General features: G+C 44.5%; 1 protein-coding gene across 3 annotated transcripts in view; it reads left to right on the top strand.

Annotated features, from left to right (window-relative positions):
- Window positions 1-14,283, top strand: part of KIF3A (kinesin family member 3A) — a 52,239-nt gene extending 37,956 nt beyond the window's left edge. For all 3 annotated transcript variants that reach the window (XM_076067452.1, XM_032955390.2, XM_032955393.2), the window contains 5 exons: window positions 2,273-2,398; window positions 3,838-3,891; window positions 4,182-4,250; window positions 5,933-6,063; window positions 12,553-14,283. In XM_076067452.1, coding sequence (XP_075923567.1) covers window positions 2,273-2,398; window positions 3,838-3,891; window positions 4,182-4,250; window positions 5,933-6,063; window positions 12,553-12,601 — 429 coding nt within the window. In that variant the 3' untranslated portion in view covers window positions 12,602-14,283. The remainder of the gene's footprint in view (window positions 1-2,272; window positions 2,399-3,837; window positions 3,892-4,181; window positions 4,251-5,932; window positions 6,064-12,552) is intronic.
- Window positions 14,284-16,499: the final 2,216 nt, after the last annotated feature.

The following is a 16,499-nucleotide window of genomic DNA, read 5'->3' as shown; positions in this document are numbered from 1 at the left end:
TCCCCTTCCCATTCCCAGAAAAGAGAAAAAAACGAAATGGAAGATATGTTATTTAAGTCTTTTTAAGCAGCATGAGCAGTAACCTTTACGTCCATAATTCAACGAGGACGCGGGCAACACACTGTTCACTGCTCGGTTTTACACAGCAGCACTTAAAACGGCCCAGTGATGAAAACTGCACATGTGATATTTGTGTCAGATTTCATTACACAATCGTGGACATGGCACACTTCATTTAAAAGCACAAGTATGAAGTGTAGGCGTTACACAACAGCATCTTGCTTCCATAGAGAAGAATGCAAAGGAAACGGCATTTTGGTCTAAAAAGTCGTTCAGGAAAATTCCAAATTATGACTTTTATTACCTAACTTAACCAACATATGCCATTTAACACTCAGGCAAATTCATTACAGAAGGGGAATTGTTTTTCGTTTGTACATTTTTTAAATAGCCAGCCGATGATTTTCCAGAGTAATGTGGAAAAGGTGTGGCACAGCAGTAACCATTTGTCCGTCTGTCCATTAACTAAATTATAAGAGCCTTTCAGAAGGCCTGAAACAAAACGTTATAGAAAGTGAACCCCCCCCCCAAAAAAAAAAGTTTATCCAACAGGTTTACAAAATTGTCGACCCCCCCCCCAAAAAAAAATGTTCACTCCCCCCCCCCACCGAACTTTTTATATGCCTACATATAAAAGGCTATACATCCTTGTATGTACGATGCATATGCCTACACATCCTATATACAATAGTCAATAGGATCTGCACACAGTGGGGGGGGGGGGGGGGAAGGAGAGGACATCATTGGAGGCGCACGGAGAGGCACGAAGTGCTGAGAAGCCCTCTGCGGGAGCCAGAATTTTGGTGGCCATCGAAATTCTGGTAAAAACAAAAAGGTGGACAATGCAAGACATGTCAATTAGGCGATAAAAAAACATTATTAGAGCTTAAGTATAAGAAATATGGGTGTGTGGACTTATAATGTGTTTGTCTGATTTTTTGCTGCTTAAGCCAATCGGTTTACTTGTGGCCATGTTTGTGGTCATGTTGGCATCGAGTCACAGACTCTTAATAATAACACTTTCATTTTATATAGCATCAGCCATGCTAATAGCATCCCACAACGCTGTGCATTAATTATATATGAGGACCAAATCCCATATACAGCCACTGCCAAGCAAATGAGAATCCTACTACCAAGCAAAATCAAAAATGAGTAAACAAATTAAATGGCACAAAAACAAAAAGCACAAACAACAACAAAGTTATCACAACAGAGCAATGCATTAATTAGGCAATGAGCAATAATTATGTAACTCGTGCAGAAGCTTTCCAATGCAATGTTTTGTATACGTAAAAAAACTACCTAAATACTGCTCATACGTAAATGAAGGTGTGCATAGTTGCATTCAGTGTGCTTATATGTATTATCAATTATAAATAAGTAAACGGACCTATCTGTCAAATGTAATTCGGTGAACCTTTTCGATATTTACATTTTCCCTTGAGCCCTGTTGGTGTACATTTTTTCACATTTAACATCAACCAGAAAAATAAATAAAATGAATCCTTCAAACCTGTCAGAATATCTGTGCAGCCTTCCGCATCCACTGAACCTTAGCCTTCCACCAATACTTCATGGTGATTCAAACACAAGTGATTATTTAGTGTTATTAAAATTGCAAATATTACATTTTAAAGAATTAGTTAATCCTCATTACATGTTTATTCAATGTATTAGCTTGTAATTACATAAAGAGTATCAAATGTTTCTGTGATATTATGAATTGTTTGCCAGACATTCCCATAACTGGAAAGGCTCTCTCTGGCTTTGAGAGGTTTTACATTATTCATCATAAACATGCTTTGTCTGCAGCACAGATTATCCGCCCACGGATAATCAAGGGTTGACTATATATACACGACTACTATTTTTATTGTACAAGGTAAGGCCTACTGAGCTATATAGGTCTTTTTCAAAAGCCACCTGGCCCACAAATTATATCTCAACAAAATGGCTTATCATGTGGAAATGTATATCAGCCAAATACTCTAAATGCATGTTTCTAAATGGGGAGGGAAAACCCAGAGGACCGCCAGAAAAATCCACGCGACCACGGGGAGAACATGCAAAATTCCTAATATACAGGCGTCAGTGTCAGGATCGAACCCACGTTATCCTGTATACCAGGTGAGGTAGTTAACATCTCGCCACCCTGTCCTATAATGTGCACCTTTTCGACAGTAATGGGGGGGGTGACCTTTTCCCGTAGATGGCAGACCTTCAGCAGGAGCACCAGCGCGAAACCGAGGGGCTCCTCGAGAACATCAGACAGCTGAGCCGTGAGCTGCGCCTGCACATGCTGATTATAGACAACTTCATCCCCCAAGAGTACCAGGTGATCCAGGCACCCGTGCCGTGCACCGTTGACCCCCCTTTCATTCCCACAGTGCACGCACCTCTGCGAATGCTTATAGGGTGGGGTCTTTGGGGTCATCGCCACGGCGTAGAGCGAACATCCAGTTGAATTAATATGGTAGTGCTCAGGTGGCCAGGTGGATCAGAGGCCAGAACACTGAGGTGGCCCTGCTGAGATGCTGGGTTCGAATCTTGAGCAACTGCCTGTGATTAAAAAGGATTCTCAAGTACAGTGAGGTAATGTTCCCAGCCTTACCATCAATGATTGCACAAAATCATCACAGATTTGGTTTCTGCACACAATTTGGCTAAATTCCAGCTCTGCGATTTATAAAAATAAGTATATTGGCTATACTGTCATGCGACGAATATCACTCTTCGGAGGTAAATTATAATAACAATGTTTACGTAAGTTTTGAGTGATGAAGGCGATTGCGGATTGTATATATGAGAATCGTAACGTGGTTCCTGGATATGGCTTGACACAATCTGGTGATGGTGTCCTGGTGTCACCCAAAAGAAACCCTGTTGAAGAAGGCAATCGGGAAAAGCACATCCATTGTCTTTCCCTAGCTCTGGCTCAACCTTAGTGCGGGGAGTGGTTCGGTGAATATTTGGGAGTAGGCGTGTATCGGATGAACCTGAGCTTAGGACCCGGATTTGGGTAGAGACCATTTAAAGAAGAGTTCAATTTACTCCTGGATTTCACTGATGGACCGGCATTGCTCAAGCAGCAAGGTATTGGTATTTCTTATTACAAGGGTATTTACAATCCGAACAGTGTGGGCAGTGCCTGGTATTAGAGTAATATAGGTTATTGATCAATAAAAGGTAACATCGATCATCTCTGTCAGACATTAAACAATATAATGTGACCATAGTTTGTATTAAATTAATTTAACTGCCACGCTTAGGTTTCTGGAATCAGCACCTGCAGGTATCACCGTTCCTGGTCTCATTAGTGTGGAATATCATATTTGCAGGTATCAGCAGTACTATTAAAGAGTCCATTGAATCTGCCTGGTACATGTCTTGCAGCAGAGCAATGTTGTTTGAAGGAAAGCAATGCCATTGTAATAAACGCAATGTTAAATCAACAGATGATTAAATGGTTTACAGTGTATGTGCTATCTAAAATGTACCTTTGTTGCACCAATTATATTTAATGCCACGTTTTCTAGAAAATATGCAGTTAATTTCCAGTAACAGTTTAGCCCGTCATTATTGGTAGTTAGTGTTAAATTGTGCATGCATTTCTAAGAATTTGATTAATATGTTGAGCTGCAAAGTAAACCTTGATAACTAAATTATTATTCGCAATCAGAAATGCTTTGTTATTTTTATTGTAATACCCCATACATCTTAAGCACCATACATTAGTTGTGAATGTTTGGTTAAACAAGACTCCCATTTTAACAGGAAATGATCGAAAACTACGTGCAGTGGAATGAAGATATCGGGGAATGGCAGCTGGTAAGGAAATTCCAAACAACCTGTGGACATTTATCAGAACCGGAAATGTACAATTACATTCGTAACAATCGAAATTCTGTCCACATGGCAAAACATTTTTTTCAATCAAGGTCAAATTCGAAACGTACTGACGTTTTACAAAAGAAATACCGAAGCAATACTAATCTGTTCATCACATTTTACACAAAGGATTGCCGTTGATTATCTCACGGCAAGCTGTGAAACGTTCCCATTTCTGTTTGCCCTACCTACTTTTCCCGAGATGAACCTTTTTTTTTTCATTTTGGCAGAAATGTGTGGCCTACACTGGAAACAACATGCGTAAGCAAACGCCCGTCCCAGACAAGAAGGAGAAAAACGTAAGTCATAACCAGCACTGCAGAGACTCGTAGAATTAGCGCAAACAAGCTCCAAAATACAGCAAGGTCTATTTGGGCACACCTCATGACCTGCAGCTCTGCAGCTTGTTGGACTGACGACCGTGCCACCAGGATCCAATGGCTTTGTGTCAACAAGTTCCCAATTATGCATTTCCCAAATTCTCCAGGGCAGGGAGGTGTTACGCAAAGAGATGAAGGTCAAAAACGTGTGATCTTTCCACACTCTGTAAACACTGAATGAGTAAGTCCATCTGAATTTGTGCCTTCTGAGGGTGGAAGGACAGTAGGGGGTCACACTGGCCCTTATATGGGAGCTTGTTGATGGTTCGGGGAGGCTGCCTCCCGATAAGCATTCCAGAGTCGGGGCCATTATCCTTGTATATATATACGGACACCATGATATGGCAGCAGTAAAGTTACGGGCTGCCTTCACACATGAATGTGCATTTTAAACAGATACAATAACTTAAGCTACTACTAAGACTCTAAACTAAACTATATTTATTTTATCAGGCCAGGCCAACTGAGCTACATAGCCCTTTTTCAGATGCAATCTGGCCACAAATGATAGCTCAACGAAGTGGCTTATCAAGTGGAAATTTATAGCAGCCAAATACTCTAAAACGCATGTTTCTAAATGTGGAGGGAAAAACCGGAGTACCCGAGGAAAAATCCACACGAACACGGGGAGAACATTCAAACTCCAAATATACAGGCGGCAGGATCAGGATCGAACCCACGCCCTCCTGTATACCAGGCGAGGTGGTTAACATCTCGCCACCGTAGTTTCAGTCCTTCATTCTCTGCCCCATTTCTATCCATGGAACACATCTCAAGCGTCCTTGGTGTTTCATCCCTCTATTTATCCCACGGATATGACTCAAGAATAAAGAGTGACTCCTAATTTTTGGCATAGATCTGCAAAATATTAATTACTTATTCGGTCCCCCTCTAGCATCACGACTCTGTCCCACGCAGCCGTATGAGAGAGTTTTTTTCCACGTTCACAGACTTGCTCGCACAACAACAAAATGGGCGGACAATAAACATAATGCTGGCCTTGGTTTTTTAAGTCTCTGGCAAGCTTTATAAACTAAAAATAATGAAAATAGGTCCCTGAAGAGTTTGTGCCCATTTGTGTAAAGTTAAAGGGCAGTTTAATACAAATGTTGGCAAAGCCTTTAAGCCAGCCATTCCTCTAAACATTGTTCATTCGATGCTTTTAAATCAGCCAACAATGGACCACATCTTGACAATGGACGAATCCATTATTAAATGGCTTGTTCACTGATAAGTTATCCTTCTAAAATGAAGAGCAATCACAATTACTTATAATTCGGAAGATTGTTGCAGAACGTATTGCGAATGCTATCTGTGACTTTTAAGTTCCCAAGTCCGCCCTGCTATTCTTGGCCTCGTAGCGTCCAAATGCGGACCAAAAATATGGTTTGATTAAATGATCTCGGTTATATACCACATATTGTAAAAGGCTTAACCCCCCCCCCCCCTCCCAGCATACAATGCTGTAGTGTAAATTAGTTTAAATGTACATTGACTACATTCTTAACTCGCAATACCTCCAGCATGTGCGAAGGGAATAATAACCTGGCATGCGTTGTTGCCTTGTGAACCCCCCTTCCTTCCCTCGCTTCGTTGGCAAGCCCTTTGAGGTGGACCTTTCGCACGTGTACTACGCCTACACTGAGGAGAGCCTACATCGCTCGCTCATGAAGCTGGAGAGACCCAGGACCTCGCGCAGCGGCCCCAAATCACGGCCTAAAAGCGGCCGAAAGTGAGTGTGCTGTCGGCAGCAGGGGATATGGTCGCTCCCGTTTCGTGGCTGAGATATATTTGTCCCCGTGCATGTTTCAGCGCAGGTGGTTTCTCCCCACCCCAAATTGGGAGCTGCCGATTCAAGTGTGCTGGCTAAACTTATTTTTTGCATCTTTAAATAACACGACTGGCTCATCCGTGGTTTCAGTAAAGACGGCAAGAGGTGATGAGTTACGGCAATGATAAGATTTTTTTTTTAAATAAGGTTCCTCACTCTGATGGTTCATTCACCAGCAAAAAGCCACCTCTTTGCGCAGTGATATTATTGTTTAGTCTGCCATTAAACGCCTCTCAAAGGTAATAAAATAATATGGAACACGTTCAACACTGCTACGAATTTAAACACAACCCGTGTGTGTGTGTATTAAACTTGTGTAAATATACAGGCGATTGAAGTTCTACATCAAACGTGCTTTGTACTAAACAATAAAGTGGGAGATGAGAAGCAGCCATGTATGAAGTACAGGCCATTTTTTTGTTTATTTTTTCAAAAAAATATATATATGTAAAGTCCACAAGCGCCGAAATTAAACACCGCACAGTCCAAGTAATCCACAATTGTGAAATGAAACCTTATCCAGACGGTAGCGTGTTTCATTCTACCCCGACATGCAGAAGGAACTGGGGCGCTGCGCACAGCGGTGCATTGTGCTCGGCGTTGTTTTAAGTCCCATTCGCGTTAACGCGTTGTGACTTCAGAAGCGATGGGCATGGCACCAGCAAACAGGGTCCTCACTGTCTGAAATGAGGCACTGGTAAGGGACCTGTGTGCATTGCACACGGCGCGTGTGTGGACCGATTTATAGTAAGCTCCAGGGGCAGCGAAAAAAAACACTTGGAAATTATTAAAGTTGGGCCTGAACAATGAGCCATTTCATGCGGCGTTACTTACCTTGCCCTCGCACCGCAGTCTGTTTGGAAGAAATTGCTTCATCGTGTTTTCGGCGAGTGATGGACAAAGCTGTAATTGATAGGAAAAAAACGTAACGTCAGAACACGGCTAGTTCACCTTCGTTCTGCACAACGTATATATTTGTGGAAGCCACTTTTTACATGAGAGAAGTTGTTTATTTTGGAAACTTGACTTTGCTTTGATGGTGGATGTTTATGTAATGTATTTGAAATTGTAGGAGACTGACCTGCGGGTCACTTCCCAACATCTCCAATGATTAAGCATTAAACTTGATATTTCGATTTTAGGTTGTTTGAATTGTTTTTGATTTTTTTTCTTCTTTAAGGCTAAAGCTCATTAATGTTATTACGTATAAACTCAGAAACGTGATACGTCTGGCACTCGTCGTTTCCCGGTAACCGTGTAAGAAGAACTGCAGTTGTTTTTGACATGTCTACATAACCTGCTTTCCAACATTTCCATTGTTTTTACTCTTATTTTATAGTGGAGTGGAGCACTGGTGCACCGTGCTATGAACTCAGCAACCAGAATTACATTCCCGGCCATGGATAATGTCAGCGTCGAGTAGCAACTAAACCGTTCCTGGGCCCTCCCACTCTACTTTACAAACCCACTTAAGTATGGTGAAGTATGATAAAAAAAAATCCCCATGGCAGACACGAGCATTGAGAGGCCTTCATCCAGCAGTGGATTGACAATGGGTGAAAATTATTACATTTATAGACGCCTCATAGCAATTACCTTTGCAGTAACAGATTCCAAAAAGGCAGGATATTACATGATGTAATTAAGCTTGAGTCACTGAAAACAGTGGATCTTAACTTTGGATGGGGGTGCATGATGCCCTTTCTTGAAGTGTGAGACATGGCCAGATTATTTTAGAAGGTAAATCATCAAAACACAAATTAAGAATGTGCACGTAAGTACAACAACTACTTGCATGATGCCCTTTCTTGAAGTGTGAGACATGGCCAGATTATTTTAGAAGGTAAATCATCAAAACACAAATTAAGAATGTGCACGTAAGTACAACAACTACTTTGTTTCATCAAACCGATGTATTTATTAACATTACATTTTTTTTACGATTGAAAACCAAAGGGGTGCAAGGCTGCAGTCAAGGTTAGAAACCACTGATCTAAAACTGTTAGAAATCCAGCACCTCAATGTCTGGCAAGTTTTAACAATCTGTGCGTCGTGGAGTATAAAATATATATATATTATTTGGTTTGCCACAATAGATAATTAAACCATGTTGATATGACGTCGTCATCTCCCGCCATCATCAAGAGATTGCATTCATCGGTCATCAAAACCTTTTCGCTTCCAGATGCCGTGAGAGATGCCACCGATGCAGGGCATGTCAGTTGTGCAAACACGACACAGTTGCAGTACGCAGCGTTGGTCACATACTCGATTATTGTATTATTTCACACACGAGTTAATATCTAGCCCAGTCTAATCCAGTATTGCATAATATATGATTGCAAAGTATTGAGAGACAAAGTAATAATGGCACTTCCTCACTTCATAAAAAATATTATTTGCATCACCATGCTTCAAGGCCACTAAAGTTTAAGGAACACGTGGTTTTTTTTTCCGTCTGGACCCTAGACAGTGTTAAACTATAAACTCCAGGGATTAAAATGTTCTAAGCTGCACAGGCAAGGGTCTACGCTCTCCGACCACAATACTCCAGTCTGAAAATTCTAAGAAGGGCCCCATGGGAGTTCCGATTGATGGTTAGCCGTGTCCTGCATTGAAAACTTACAGGATGCAATGCATGCACACATGTTTCAAACGAAACTTGTTGGAGCATCGGTAAACGATTATGGACCGGGCTTAAGCTTTGACTCCAATTTATTTTGTTCGAGTCCGCGATGAATCAGCATCATAAACTTTGGCAGCGCTCAATTCACGTCTGTGTACAGTGTGCACTGCCCCGCCGAGGGAGCTAAAGCGAATTAAAGTGGTACGCGATGTAGCAATTCATGTCACATTTAACTGTCGGCTTCTTAATCCCAGCAGCTGTTATCCCTCCCGCGTGCGACCTATAGCCCAGGCAGCCCCTAACGGTGCCCAGGGATGTTGGCGCTGGAGCAGATTGGCAAAAATATATATACCGGTCACTGTCAAGACCGCAGCTGATTCCATCATTGTGCCAAAAACATGCCACCTCCCAAAATACAATCTGTTTACATTACATCAGCAACAGTTGCCAACATCTGTCTTATTGGACATGTGCTGTTTGACAAGGCAGAAGGAGAGGTCATGAATTAGACATTAACTTGGTAAATGTTGCAGCCACCGGCAATTGGACATCTGATTTTATGTAGTCCCCATGCTCGATTGTTAACTCGGCATGATGGAAGAGGTTTCTAGTAAAACTTGTGCAAGCTGCGTAATGGTGGTGCCATTGCACTAGGTGCAAGATAGAGCGTTAAATGTATGCAAGACATACATCATGAATGTTACAGGGTGGTGCAGTGGTTATTGCACTGCGATAAGCTCTGACTCGAGTTCAATCCCCACCCATGGCTAACATCAGTGGTGAGTAATACCTGAACCGGTCTTGAACACTTTTTACATTTCACCAAACAGCACTGACCAGCTAGGTGAAGTATGGTAAAAATACATCTCCATGGTGTGGGGAGGGGCTTAATATAGCTGAAGTTTAACAAATTTGCAGGAGGACTACTTTTATAACAAATTCATGTATCAGTCACATGCACATCAACAGCAGTTATCACAGCATTTAATGAATGCATAACCATTCTCGACTGGTGAACTAACTTCAGGGCTTGCCTATATCCCTGCATCTCACAACCTGCAGGGCTTCTTTGTACGAGACCAATGCTGCGTGAAATCTCCCTTCTCGTCTCCGAATTATTCATTCATTTCCTGCCATCTCTTGGCTTTGGTCACAGTCTGTACACCCATCTCACCTCGACGTTAATCTCCACCCTTCCTCCCGTCCATTGAAACTCTGGAGAGTTCTGGTCAGACAAATGGAAAGCACCTATAATCACAGCCCCGGAACGGTAGCCCACGTGGGATGGCTCAACGCACACGTTGAATTGTGGTGACGGAAGAAATCTACGCATGCCGTGTTGTATGTATGTATGTTGAACTTCTTTTGCACCGTATGTAGCCAACCGTGCTAATCGGAGGGGCAGGGGAAGGACAAACTATACACAAAAAGCAGTTCTAAAGAAATGCATTTTCAATCTAGATTTAAAAGTGCATAGCTCCAGTGGCTTCCTAATCCTGGAAGAGCGTTCCAGACGGCTGCAGAAGCGCATCTGAAAGTGCGCGATGCAGTGATCATCTTTGTCCGATGGCTAGCCAAAAGCTGCTGTGACCGAAGTTCGCGTGATTGTTCATGCTCCTTGACGAGATAAGCGAGGTATTGTAGTTTATTTGTGGCATCTTGTCATGTGTTGTGTGCGCGGTAGAAAAGCATGCCCGCGAAGATGACCACCAGTGCCGGTGCGATGATATCGGTTCATGTGCAGGAGTAAGGCATTCCAGGACTCTAAAGGATGGTGATGAGAGTGGAACGGCCTTCATCCAGCAGTGGATGGAAAATTATTAATGTGCATATTATACAGCTATACCGGACATTTTTAATATAGGAGATGAGCAAAGTGATCGTCTCGTGTCGTAGGGAAATGGAATGTGACCTCGCAGGACTCAAGAATGGCATCAGCATGCGAATGTCCTCAGTGGATGGGCAAAGGATGATTTAGTGTGCATACCGCATATGTATATCGGTGGCAATTTGAATTGGTAAGACGGAGCGAATAGGTCATCTTGCGTAAAGGAGAGGTGGATTGTGGCATCACAGGACCACGATGGGAGGCCTTCGTCCAGCAGTGAATGCACAATGGATCACGACGGCTGATAAATGATTGAGATGACGAGATGATTGACACGGTGTTTATTGTTAAAGTGCGGACGGATGAGGTCAACCATTCTTTCAAAACGTAAAACACAGGGCTCGTCCTTTGAGTTTCAACCCATTGCGTGGGTAGAGTCAGTGTTAAAACAACAAAAAAAGTCTGCAAGGATGCACAATGTGCCCTGTAGGTGGGCGTTGTGCCTGATTTACGATAGGATGCAACACGCGATAAGCGAGTATTGTTCGCTTTAGACTTGGCGTCCACACCCGCGGCACACGTGCAGGGTGATGTGCACGTATGCCGGTGCATGCGTGTGCAACAAATATTCCACGCGAGCGCCCTTATCTCGTGCGCTCGGCTCGTTTTAAAGGGGGGGAGGGGGGGGAGGAATAGTGGGGCTGAGTAGTGAAGGAGAGAGGCGGTTCCCACGCTTCGGGCCCAGACCCTTAAGTGCGTCAGCCACGCGTGGTCGCACTCCGAGGGACAATGGGGGCCCCAGCGTGTACTCTGTGGCGGGGGGGGGGACGTGGCCAGATGCACCGCGCCCTTGCATCACCGGCTCGTACGGAAAGCAGCTGCGCGTTACGAACTAGCAGTAGCAACCAACAATGACAGCGGATTTGCACCTCTGCCACTCCCACGCAACCCTCGCAACATCCTCCACCCCATAATAGAGGGTTTTTTTTTATTTTTGGGTTAGATCGCGTACATATATAAATGCGTCGTTAAAACCCGCCACCACCCGACACAGCCAACTTGTGAGGGTTATCACGTAAACAGAACGTGGCCAATTCGTCACTCGTACAGCACTAACCGGTGTGTTGCAGAGCCAAGCCACGACATTTACAATCTTGAGTACGACGCTTACGTGATCTTACCCAAAAACCTCTGGATGATATTGGTCGCGAAAGCCGACGCTGTCTTTTGTCTCATCTGCGACGCGGCGACCGTTCTGCCTGCAGCTGCCCCTGATAACTTTGTCGAACCTCAACTCTACGGGAAACTTCCCACCACGCACCCTCGTCGTGCTCACCGCCCGCTTCCATCGGCGCTGGTCGAATTTCTGTTTTTTTTTGCCTCTCATCTGGGTACTTCTGAAGCCGTCCGCTGGCTCAACAATGTTCGCCCCCTCCCGCACAAAAAAAATTGCTGGCGTGTTCTTTGGACGATTGTCTCATCGCTTATTCCACAGGTCCGTGCCGAGGCCGTCTGTAATCGGAAAAAAATAGCATCGCACGTTAATGAGTAGCCCGGCTACACGTTTTATAAAGACCTTGAGTTGGTGTGTATGGTAGCTGTGTACACAACCTTTTATATTTTTAAACGCGACTTATCAGCAATACTCTTAAGCCCCTTCGATTCGAGCCGTCGTAAAGTTCGCCTTTTTTTAGCGGAGCAAATGTTATGAGAGCTTGGGCCGTCCGGTCCAGTGAAGCCACCCCCGGCGATGTGAATTCAAGACTCGGGGAAATTATCCACGAGACCCCCGCGGATGGGGAGAGGAAGGAGAAGGTGTCTTGACGAATGAGAAAACACAAAGTGGCTTTCACAGCTGCCAGAATGCTGCCTTTAAAAAAAAGAGACTGTGTGTACACACGCCTGTATGTGTGTGTGTGGGTTTTTGTTGTTGCAGGAAGCGTAGCCCCGGTGCAGATTCGGTGCTGGACTCCCTCCTGCAGTGACTGCATGAACCCTCGGCTCTTGACAACCACGCATTGAGTCCCCATCGTTCCACGGCGGTCAAAGAACGAGCGATCAACCAATACCCCTCTGCAACCGATACCTCCACCGCAACCGACCAACACGTATACACACACATGAAACACGACACGTCCATACGCATACACACAGCACGTCTTTTTTAGTTCCGCACGAAGAGATGGCTACCCGCAGTCTACTTTCACCGAGGTGGTTGGCTACGTACGGTGCGAAAGAAGTTCAACATACGTATCACATTTTTTCAGGACCTGGAGAATTATCCACACGATAGGAGTCTACGGTTGCCCGTGCGAGGCAATATACGGTTTTACCCTGTGCAATGCTTTTTTTTTTGCCTATCGAGTTTTTGGGGGCTGTTTACGCGCGAGCTAAAAGTACTTGTGCGCTGCAAAGCACTACCGGTACACGTGTGTGTGTGTGTGCGACACATCCGATTTGAGTTTTTCCGAGTGAATGAAAATTATTTACACGCGCTTTCAAGGTGCGTCGGTTGTTCTTGCGACGTGTTGCGTAGAGGTGATTATTGTTATATATGCACTCCAGACAAAAGCACGGTGTTTGTAATTGTTAATTCCTTTTTGTCTGGTCGGGGTTTTTTTTGTTTTCAAACGGTAGCAATTTTGCTCACTGCTCCTGAGAACTTGACGTTTTAACGGGCGACCGCGGTTTTCTGTTGGGGAAGAGGGGCGGGCGATTTGGGCCGTGCACTATAACGTAGGGGCCTCGTATGGCTGTCAGATTTCATCACAGATTTGAAAGTAACGGACAAGGTCGACGTTGTAGCTATTTGATTCCCCGCCCTTTGCTCTCTCGTTCGTGGCGGACAAAGCGAGCCGCGTGTACGGTATAAGTCGTTCAGACGTGGCATATTTAGTCCGCATAAACCCCCCCCGCTCCCCCTCTTGACTCTCCCCCGGCCCCTGCCATCCGCCACAAAAGGCTCTCTTGTGTTTGGTGGGGAAGGGCAAAGAGAGAGGCCACAATTTAGGATGGTAATTGTTTCCTGTCTACTGCAGTTTGTTTGGAGACCTCGGTCTCGGTAATTAAGGAGATGAAGAAAAAAACGAGAGAGAGAGAACGATATGATGACCCCTGGGGCTCAGAAAATTGCTGCACTTTGTGCCCGGGTCTGTTGTGAAGGGTGTTTCCATATCGGCTTTCAAGCACACATCACTCACTGTAATCAAGGTGTGTGGTGGTGGTGGTGGTGGGGAGGAAGGAAAGCGTTGCTTGTGATTGGTACAATCTACTTTAACGCAGAGTAATGTAAAACATCATTTCACGTGTAACTTATAAGATAATACTCTAGTGTTAACATTCGCCACGTTTTAAGCGCCCCCGCGTGTGTGTGCAGTCGTGGACGATTTACACCCCTTTGTCAAGCCCCTGTTGGACGAAGGCCTGCTTTCATGTAATGAAACACAACTTATAGTGTATACAATATATAATAAATGTGACTCCTTGTATGCATTAAACACACGCTTTTCGTGTTGGAAGTGGTCTCTAAACAGTAACCGTTTGTATGTGTGTGCGAAGTATATATATTGATTGGTAAATATTCACCTATTGAGAGCCATTTCACTCTAATTCCACGTGTTCTCGTGCCAGCTCTGCTTGTTCCGCCAAATAAATTATGACAAATTGACGTCGTTTTGGAAGCGCTTTTATGGACACCAATGTATACGCACGGTACAACCACGACCCTTGTGTTGCCCACTGAGTCTCTCAAAATGACGCCCGCCAAGGTGGGCTAGCTGGTCCAAGCATTTTAAATCACGTTTATAGGTTTTTCCCCCCGAAGCTACCAGCTCCCAATTTTCCCAATAAGGCCAACTGTATTCATTTTTTTTTTAAATGATTTACACAGGAAAGTCTTGCGGAGTGCCAAAACTATTTTTTCAAGAGGGCTCTGCACTGGGGGTGATGTGGAGGCTGGGGCATATGGCAGTTACATTCATCATCGTCACAATCAAATAGCCCGTGGTCAATCCACTGCTGGACGAAGGCCTCCCCAAGCCGTGAGCACAGCGCTAATCGCGAGGTGCTGATCGCACCTCGCGATTAGCGCGGTTGGCCACGTACGGTGCGAAAGAAGTCCCAACAAACGTGCGGACATAAAACAAGAGGTGGTGGACGTTTTCTGGGACGCGTTCCATTCCTTGGCCATCGCCCGTCGTCATCCTGTCGAGCGGCGTGTCCTGCCCAAGAACACTTGCCATGAATACGCAATAATAAATCATATTCTCGTTCCGCATCCCTACACGGCAATAACACTGTCGTCAAGGGGTCGGCAGCAAAAATAACAAGAAGATACTTTTTTTTTATTTAAAGCTTTCGTGACTGCAGGGATTCATAGTCTTGGTTCTTTCGGTAAAGTCACGTAGAAGGGAAACAATAATAATAAAACATAAATTCGATTAAAAACATTTAAAAAACTCAAGATTTCAAGAGCCGCGATGACAATACGAGACGAGTCCTTCATAAACACGTCACGAAACAGACCTTAACGAGCCGCATGCTGCTCCAGAGCCACAGGTTGCCGGCTCCTGCCCATGGTAAACTGGACTCCCATGGTAAACTGGACTCCCATGGTAAACTGAACTCCCATGGTAAACTTGACTTCCATGGTAAACTGAACTCCCATGGTAAACTGGACTTCCATGGTAAACTGGACTTCTCTGGTAAACTGGACTCCCATGGTAAACTGGACTTCTCTGGTAAACTGGACTCCCATGGTAAACTGGACTTCCATGGTAAACTGAACTCCCATGGTAAACTGGACTTCTCTGGTAAACTGGACTCCCATGGTAAACTGGACTTCTCTGGTAAACTGGACTCCCATGGTAAACTGGACTTCTATGGTAAACTGGACTCCCATGGTAAACTGGACTCCCATGGTAAACTGGACTCCCATGGTAAACTGGACTTCTATGGTAAACTGGACTCTCATGGTAAACTGGACTCCCATGGCAAACTGGACTCCCATGGTAAACTGGACTCTCATGGCAAACTGGACTCCCATGGTAAACTGGACTTCCATGGTAAATTTGGCTCCCATGGTAAACTGGACTCCCATGGTACACTGGACTTCTCTGGTAAACTGGACTTCTATGGTAAACTGGACTCCCATGGTAAACTGGACTCCCATGGTAAACTGGACTTCTATGGTAAACTCGACTCCCATGGTAAACTGGACTCCCATGGTAAACTGGACTCTCATGGCAAACTGAGCTTCCTTGGTAAACTGGACTCCCATGGTAAACTGGACTCCCATGGTAAACTGGACTTATCTGGTAAACTGGACTCCCATGGTAAACTGGACTCCCATGGAAAACTAGACTTCCATGGTAAATGTGGCTCCCATGGTAAACTGGACTCCCATGGTAAACTGGACTCCCATGGTAAACTGGACTTATCTGGTAAACTGGACTCCCGTGGTAAACTGGACTCCCATGGTAAACTGGACTCCCATGGTAAATTTGGCTCCCATGGTAAACTGGACTTCCATGGTAAATTTGGCTCCCATGGCAAACTGGACTCCCATGGTAAACTGGACTCCCATGGTAAACTGGACTTCCATGGTAAATTTGACTCCCATGGTAAACTGGACTCGCATGGTAAACTGGACTCCCATGGTAAACTGGACTCTGGTAAACTGGACTCCCAGGGTAAACTGGACTCCCATGGCAAACTGGACTCTCATGGTAAACTGGACTTCCATGGTAAATTTGGCTCCCATGGTAAACTGGACTCCCATGGTAAACTGGACTCCCATGGTAAACTGGACTTCTTTGGTAAACTGGACTCCCATGGTAAACTGGACTCCCATGGCAAACTGGACTTCTCTGGTAAACTGGACTC

This window comes from Petromyzon marinus, chromosome 16, assembly GCF_048934315.1.
Source record: "Petromyzon marinus isolate PM22_M1 ecotype Great Lakes invasive population chromosome 16, UKy_Petmar_22M1.pri1.0, whole genome shotgun sequence".
NCBI lineage: Eukaryota > Metazoa > Chordata > Hyperoartia > Petromyzontiformes > Petromyzontidae > Petromyzon > Petromyzon marinus.
Note: the sequence above shows the minus strand (reverse complement) of the source record. Positions and strands in the feature narration are given on the sequence as shown.